This window comes from Elaeis guineensis, unplaced genomic scaffold (genome assembly GCF_000442705.2).
Source record: "Elaeis guineensis isolate ETL-2024a unplaced genomic scaffold, EG11 Super_Scaffold_1000033, whole genome shotgun sequence".
Classification (NCBI taxonomy): domain Eukaryota; kingdom Viridiplantae; phylum Streptophyta; class Magnoliopsida; order Arecales; family Arecaceae; genus Elaeis; species Elaeis guineensis.
The window spans coordinates 14,155,555-14,164,067 of NW_027332424.1; the positions used below are offsets into that span (position 1 = coordinate 14,155,555).

Genomic DNA, 8,513 nt, shown 5'->3' on the forward strand with positions numbered 1-8,513 from the left:
ATTGCTCATATTTGACACACTAAAGTCAGAAATAAGCATGAGAAATTGAATCATAACCGCTTCTAATGGTTGGACCACGCCAGCTCACCTAGTGCTTTCAGAACCCAATGATGAAGCCAATGCCAGACCTAAAAAAATGTGAACCAAATAGATCACGCAATATTGCCTGCCTAGCTTATCCAATTATTGGCTGTGGTTAAATAATTAACAGAAACGGAATACAATGCGCTTAATATTTACGTGTCCTACTCCGCTGAAATGTCAGACTATGACTTGCGCAAGCAGTGGAGCCCTCAAGCCATCTCAGTTCTGATTTGAGCTATGAAATTAAAAATACCTTGTACCTATTTTATGAATCAGACTAATCCTCCCATAACACATCAATTTTTTCTTTTATCTTTTAATTCTCGTATTTTTTTTAGCTTATATCCATCCATCTTGAAGCAGACTCCAACTGAATTCAAATCCCCGCTTTTCCACCACCCGAGCAAAAACTGGATGTTCATGAAGATTTACTCTTTGATGTTCACATAAAAAAGAAAATTTACTCCTTCGTATCAAATTTGGATCCTAGAATTACGCAAATCCATCATCAATTGCATAAAAGAATGATGGTGGGAACCACCTTCTCGCTCAATCACCTCCAAATACAACACCACCTTGAAAAAAAGTTTTCCACATTTTCAAATACTCCTCCATTATTATATGAGTTAATTATAAATAAATTACAAAACTAACGGCCAAACAAGGGGAATGGCGCTGAAAATTCCGGTAAAACCGTCAAGGCTATCCGTAACAAAACATTTCCTTAAAAAATAGCGTATGAAAATAAAAATACGCAATGTCCCAAGCAGAGAAAAAACGGCATGCCCTTTATATACCACCATCGCCTCTGGTATCAACAACTATTTTAACCCAAACTCTCTCTCTCTCTCTGGTGTTTTTATTGAGGTCTATGAGGAGATAGATGGGGCTCAAGTCGCTCAGCCTCCAGATGATCCCGTGGTGTTTCCACGTGGTGGGGGCCACGTGCCGGCCGGCGCTCGACGGCGAAGACGACGACGACGGCTACCTCCCTGACAATCCCAAGCACTCCTCCTCGCCGGCGGGCCCCGTCCGGGTCATCGGCTCTGATGGCCGGGTCCGCATCTACGACCGGCCGGTGGGCGCCGCCGAGGTGATGAAGGACAACCCCCGTCACCTCGTCTGCCGCTCCGACTCCTTCTTCATCGGTCAGCGCGTCCCCCCTCTCGCCGCCGGCGACCAGCTCCAGCCCGGCCACAGCTATTTCCTCCTCCCCTCCCACTTCTTCCACTCCGTTCTCTCTTTCGTCACCCTCGCTGCCTCCTTTGCCGACAGTACCAAGAAGCCGCCGCTCCTTCGGCCGTTCGACATCCACAAGACGCCGGCCGGTGCTCTTCAGATAAGAGTTTCGGATGAGTTCTTGGATCGGCTGAGGATGGAGGAGGAGGAGATGGAGGAGATGGAGAGGAGGGGGAGGAGGGTCTGCACCACGGAGGCGCTGGAGAAGGATTACAGGCAGCTGGTGAGGAGTAGGTCATGGAAGCCGAAGCTGGAAACGATAAGGGAGTCGGAGAGGAAGAGGAGGAGCAGGGGTTTAACTTTTGGTGGGATCCGGAGGAGGAAGAAGAGAAACCACAAAGCCTCCCACAGCGAAGAGGAGAAAAATCAGCTAGCTGGCTTGTAAAAATATAAACAGAAAATGTGGTGCCTTGCCTTTGAATTAATTTTAGCTGCTAGGCTTTCTTCCTTTTCTCTTTCCCCCATGTTTAACATAAATCCGACAGATTTCAGTTTGATTAGATTGTAAGTTCCGGATGTAGCTAACTGATGATAACTCACAGTGATATATATGTGAAAAGATGGCTCATTGAGCCTTTCTCCCTTTATTGTTCCAAGTCTTGGTGTTTGAAAAGCCAGCTCTCTAATAGATCGGCCACCATTAACATTTTCTTCTTCACCAGCTATTTATTATGGTGCTCTTGTATGGCTAAAGCTTTTTATCTTTCGATCCTCCAGTGGGAGAAGAAAAGATGGCTCCCTTCTTAATTTCGAATTGCTGGGAGTCTGCCCATGGAGAGAAGGGAATCTAGAAAGCTCCATTGGATGGTTCACCGCCTGTTTTTTTTCTCTCTCTTTGATTGCAGTGGTTTTTTTGACTGTGGTCAAAGCTCGTGGGATTGGTTGGTGAGAGCGAGGTTGGTGTGTCAGCTGGCAGCAGAGTGAGTCTGTGTACGAGACGGTAAGGGTTGGGCTGGCGTTGGTCGCAGTTGAAGGCTGCCATTCTCCCCCACTCCGTCTCATCTCATTCCCCTATGCACGTCTCTCTCTCTCGTGTCCTCGCCTGCCTCCAAAAGACGACAAAATAGAGGTCAAGAACTGCAGTGAGAGGCAGAAAGTCCCACAAGCCTCAATTCATCATGTCAGGGCTCGCACGAGCCGAGCCCCGAGTCCAATCGTTCCACGCTTTTGGCTTGGATTTGGCGTTTTCCTTTGGCACGCCCACACGTGCGTGGGGCCCACACGCACGGGCGGTCGCGGGAGCACGCGCACGGGCACGCGGCCGACACCCGGCACTCGTGCTCGCGACGGGAGTACGTGGGGTGGTTTGAGTAAAAGGGCGCTCCGTGATGTTCGGTCTCCGTTCTAGAACCAAAATGTACGCAAAATCCTGGCTTGGATATGCGACAATTGCCTTCCCTTCTATCAATTAGTGTAGTCTATTTAAGTGGAGACGATTAATCAACCATCGGTGATTAAATGGGCTATAATTTGTACTCTAGTTTTTTTTCAATCACATACCTAAGGTGGGAATATATACAAATAGGGTCACAAACCAGGTTAGGGTCGACAGGGGTCAGACTGGCTCCATCCAACCAAAGCTTCCAAAATTTGGTGCCTGATCTGATCAAAATGCCAAAACATAACTGGTCCTGGCCCAAGTTGGGCTGGTTATTAGGTGATTAGGTGGGATTATTTAGGATCTGTTTGGATAATCCTATTGCATCCTTAATATGGGAAACATGATTTCTAGTATTATATACTATGAGGCTTAGCTCAGACCATATCAATCAAACATCCTTGAGACCATTCCGGTATGATAGAAAAATGGATTTGGTGAGGTCTTTTTTTTCTTTTTTTTTCCCATAGCATTTGGGCTTAGCCCATTGCATATAGCTGTGGCCTCGCATGCATTGTCGTGAATTTTGTTGGGTACTAAATTATGTAAACATTCCTTAAATAAGTGGCCCAATCCATAAATCCAATAGAAAATATGACCCAATTCTGCTGGATTCCGTACGTAGACCCTTAATGAAATATTTTTCTAGACTTAGCAGATAAAATAATAAACTGATAGGCTCACTGCTCTAACATTCCTAGTTCTCTATCTTTATCATTCTCTTATCTTTAATCTAACAAATACCGTAACATAAAGTAGTCCCATGAATTTTAATTTATTATTTATGGGCTGGACCCTGGCTTGGGCTAAATTTCCTCTTGGACCGGAATCTTCATCCAGCTGGACTTGCAGCCTAGCAGCAAAAGCATGTTAGTATCCAACCATTCTAATAATCAATCCTCCGGAAGATCTGATAAATTCAAAAACATGTCTAGATGCTAGCTAGCATCTACATGGGCAGATGCACCTAGGATTTACAATTGCTAGTCCTGATCCAGTGCTTGCCGCACGAGAGTGATGCTGCGTGGAAAGATTCATGCATCTAAAGGAAGAGGGCCAACTTGCTCTTCCATCTCTACCTCCTTTTATAGAAACCAGGGTCCAGCACATGCTGCACATGCTGCACGTGAGAGGTATTTTAGATGGTTGATTTCCCCAAATCTAATGAAGAATTTTCTTTTGCATTATATTGAATTTGACAAATACATCTCTAATTTCAGGAGGAGTGCTTAATCTTTTTCTCTTCTCCTCTCCAAATAAACTAAAGGGTGTATTTATTAAAGCCTTTTTTTTTTTTTTTTGGGCAGCAAAAAGCTTTTGGTTTTGGCATTTGTGAAAAACAAATTGACAACTTAGCCTAATGATAAGTTATCTTAGGATGTTTTGGTTGGGAGGAGCTGAGATTTGAAATAAAAATAGAAATGGATGATTTTTATTTCAACCATTTGGCGAGAAAGTTTCATTTTAATTCCGATTTTAGGTTCCCCATCGAATACGAATGGTTCAATCTCTCCAAAATTTAATCGGGACTTCCCCCACGAATTCAAATATCATCCCATTGGAATTGGAACTGTAGAGATTTGTAGTGGTCCTAGAGATTTGTGGTGGTCCTTGTGGAGCAATGTCTTTGGCTGCCCATTCCTAATCCAAAGATTCTCGAGTGTGAGAAAGGGTGCCAAAAGTGGGAGGTGATACTAACACAATGCTGCTTCTCAACTTCTCCGACGACTCTCTCCTTCACCTCCTATACATATGAGCTTGTTGTAATATAAACCCAATTTAATGGGTTATTTATTTATTTTTTTGTTTGATGGTATTTATATAATTTTTTGGTTCTATAATATACTTAACGGTCTTTTATTTGGTTTCCACTTTATGTAGAAAATGAAAAAAAATTGGTCCATGAGTTGTAATGGGAAAGGATATCTTTTGAATTTTTTTTTTTTTTTTTTTTTGAGAAGAAAAGGGATATGGTGAGAGCTTAGCAGAAGAAACCTCAAGTGCAAATTTTTTTTATGAAAAAGGAGAAAGACTACAGGGAGAAAAAGTTATTTTCTAATTGTTGATTTTTTCTGCACATTTGTAAGTGATATTTTTAAATTTCTCATGGTTGAAATGAAGATTTTTTGAAATGGATTTGAGTCCATCTTGTTTTTCATTGTTTAGCTTCATCTTCCATTATCTGTATGATGTCATTTGCATATTATTAGCATCTATTTTACTCTAACAAATTTGGTATCAGAGCTTGGTGTGGTGATCTGATAGTTACTTTGTATTTTGCTTGCATCTTTGGTTTGAAATGAGGAATTTTCAAAAATATTGAGTTTGAGCTTGAAATTGGTACAATCTTTAATTAAAATGGAGTGCAATATGCTTCTCGTTCAACTTCTTAAATTAGCAAAGGAAAACTATGATCATTAGAGCATCTAAATCAAGATTTTGTTGAAATCTCAAGATTTAAGAGAGATAGTTGAAAAGGGATTTAAAGAACCTAGCTCACTATAAGAAGAAGAGAGGCTCACCAAAGGTCAAGGAAATGTTCTCAAAGAGTCGAGGAAGAGAGATGAAAAACTTTGTTTGCCCTCTACCAAGTCATTGATGAAGCAACTATGAAAAAATTTCTAATGCCAAAACTTCAAAGAGTCATAGAAAATTCTCAAGAATGCTTATAGAGGTGTTGAAAAAGTTGTAAAGGTGAGGCTCTAAATTTTAAGAAGAGAATTTGAAGAGTTGAGCATGAATGAGTTAGAGTTCATTTTTGATTAATTTTTTAGAGTGTTGTCAATTTGAGTAAAATGAAAAGAAATGGTGAGGAGATTGATGACATTAGGTGATGGAGAAAATTTTATGTTCTTTGACTCTAAAATTTGAGTATATGGTGGTAGTTATTGAAAAAGCTAAAGACTTGAGTACCACGACAATTGATCATTTAATAGGAATGCTACAAGTTCATGGGCATAGATTGAGTAAGAATCTTCTAGCTCTTTGGAAAAAGCTCTCTAGTCCAAGTTCTCTTAAAAAGATGTCAAGGAAGAATTGAAGGAAATAATTTGATTCAGGGTCAGATTGCCAGGGAGCATCTAAAAATTTTTCTATAATAATCTAACATAAATTTTATCTTTTATCTGCTATGTAGTGGAATAGGGATCAAAAATCTCTTGAGGTTTCTTGATTCAAAGCCTCACCAGGCCTGGATGTGCAGGCCCTCTACTTCGTGCGCACGTCAAGCTTCGCAGAAAAATAGGATGAAATCTCGAATCATCGTACCTTCTCAAGACAACAAGAAAAGAAGGATGAAGACCTTTGGTGTGACATTTTACACCTAGATTTGGGACACTTGGAGCTCTTCACGTGAGGAGGAGATCAGCTCCAAAATCAGCACGTCAAGGAGAAGGACGGTCTCCTTCTCTTGGACGCCCACACCTCTCTTCTCTCACCTTAGTACTCAATCAGATTTTCATGCTTTGATGGTTAGAGATCCTCCCTATTTATAGATGTTCTTCGATGACCCATTAGACTAAGAGTCCTAATTCAAATCAGCTTTGAATTTTTCTACCCCTTATCATATGAGGAATCCTAATAAAGATAGGATTGGTGCCTAACTTGGCGCCCCAATGCACCCACGCTTACACTCAAGAGGAGGGGTGGCATAACCAGTGCCCCCATCCTCTCTTGGTCGGCCATGAAAAGAGAGAGTCCCAGTAAGTCCAGACTCTGGGGATCTAATCCAATTTTGGGTCAAATCGAATCCAGTTCAAATATGATTCGAACCAATTTCGAATAGGCTATCAATACCAAACTATTTAGGATTTAGTATCAAGTTTAACTTAGATTTTTCAACCTAATTAAGTCTAATTAAATCAGATATAATATGAAATTAATTAGCATTTAAATCTAATTTCTTATAGACTCCTTAGATCATAGATCAAATCTTGTTCATCCTTAAAATTGAACCTGAACCTCATGTCTAATGCTAGCTAAACATAGTCAACTGTTTAATTCCGTATGATCCTTAACTTAATTCTTATTTAAGCCAGTCTATTTATTCAATCAAGTCATGTACTTTCAAATGGAACATATAGACTTAGATCAATTCTTTCCTACATTGCTTGACTTTGGCGTGACTCCATAGGTTCAAATACTAAACCAATAGCATAGGAACCATTTTCGGTACTAATCAAAGTTATCATCTAGTAATGATTTTTGATGTCTGGATAAATTAAATATTTGTAAGGCAATATTCAAGAACCAATGCATATGGTTACTGTATAATTCATCTCTTTGACTCGAATGCTCAAGGACGATCTAGGGTTAAACTGTCAACTCTGAAAGAATCATCCACATTGTATTCCAACCTTTCAAATCCATCACGTGGATTATCTTAGCTAAAGTTTTACTAATTAAAATATAGCGATGCATTAGCTTCTATAATCCCGAGGGATCCGTTAGATGTATGTCCTAGAAGTCAAGACATATTGTAATAAATCTAAGACATAATTTTATATTTAATAAATTAATATGATTAATAAAAGGATAAATTTTTTTCATTCAAGTATGATGTGTCTTTGAATCATTCATGAAATTAGTTTCGATACATATTCTCAAGGTATTGAGAATTAGAGACATATATTTATTTCTTAAATACTTTCGATCATAGGATCATCATGAGGAGATGATAGATCCGGATAGACTGAAATAAATCGCTTCCTTTAGGATAGATGAGTCTCTGATCTACTGTGTAGAGACACAGAGCGACGAGTACGAATAGTTGTTAGAAAATAACTAGTACTGAGCGTGACCACACAAGAGATCATTTAGATTTTTATTCAATTATCAGTGATTGTCTCGATGCTGTAGTTGTGTGACTAATCCTTTGACTTGAGATGGTACTGCTACTCACAATGAGACTGCTGGAGTTTGACTAACACATAAACATAGATCTCAATAAGTTCTTATAGTAGATATTGACGACAGTTGGTCCATTGTAGGAGTGGGGTGTGCATCAAGATAGGATCTATCAACTTGATAGAGAGAAGTAGTCCTATGAGATTTGAGAGATTAAGTCCAAGAGCCTGTGGCCATAGTAGTGTGATTGATGAAAAAGAGTTTTTATAGAAGTCACAACTGAACTTGAGCTAATCGAATCTATCATATAACTGATGATGAGGTTTGACGATTTATCCATGACTTGTCATCAAGTCGGGACTCATGATAGAAGACTGAATCACACGTTAACTACACCTAGAGGTTCATTTTAGTTTTACTAGATTGTCGCTATATACTACTAGGTATCACTGGTGGATTGTGAAAGCTCACTAGAATTGTTCTGGATCAACAATCCTTGTTGAGTTAGTGTAGATTATTTCGATCCATTAAAAAGAGTTTCAATGATACGATGATAGAGATCATTGTATGTCTCACTACCAGATAGAATTGAACCTATAGGATCACACAACAAAAGAATTAAGTCTGGAATAAGTAATTGAGTTTATGAAGTGTCAATTGGATATAGAGAAATCCATTGGGTTCATGGTAACCTTGTTAGCACATGGTTGGATCCAATTTTTTTTTTTCGTTAGGATTACTTATTTTATAAGATAATTCTAACTTAATTACTTGCTAATAATCTACATTGAATAAGATTTATGAGACTCCAATTGTTGGGTGTCTAAGGTTATGGATCAAATAAATTAAAGGTGCAAGTCTCTAATTAATTTCTTTGATAGTTATTCTTGGGCGCCACCTTGATTTGATCAAGTTGGACTTGTCCATTGATTAGACAGCTTTTAGATCTTCTATGGGGTATCTTTTG

The 8,513-nt window shown here is 39.4% G+C and overlaps 1 protein-coding gene across 1 annotated transcript; it reads left to right on the top strand.

The window, feature by feature from the left end:
- Nucleotides 1-897: 897 nt before the first annotated feature.
- Nucleotides 898-1,906, top strand: LOC105036165 (uncharacterized). The gene has a single exon (XM_010911916.4). It carries the CDS (start codon nucleotides 968-970, stop codon nucleotides 1,706-1,708), a length of 741 nt encoding a protein of 246 aa, XP_010910218.1. The 5' UTR covers nucleotides 898-967; the 3' UTR covers nucleotides 1,709-1,906.
- Nucleotides 1,907-8,513: the final 6,607 nt, after the last annotated feature.

Coding starts and splice junctions, on each gene's coding strand:
- LOC105036165 (XM_010911916.4), top strand. CDS start 968: ATGGGGCTCAAGTCGCTCAGCCTCCAGATGATCCCGTGGTGTTTCCAC.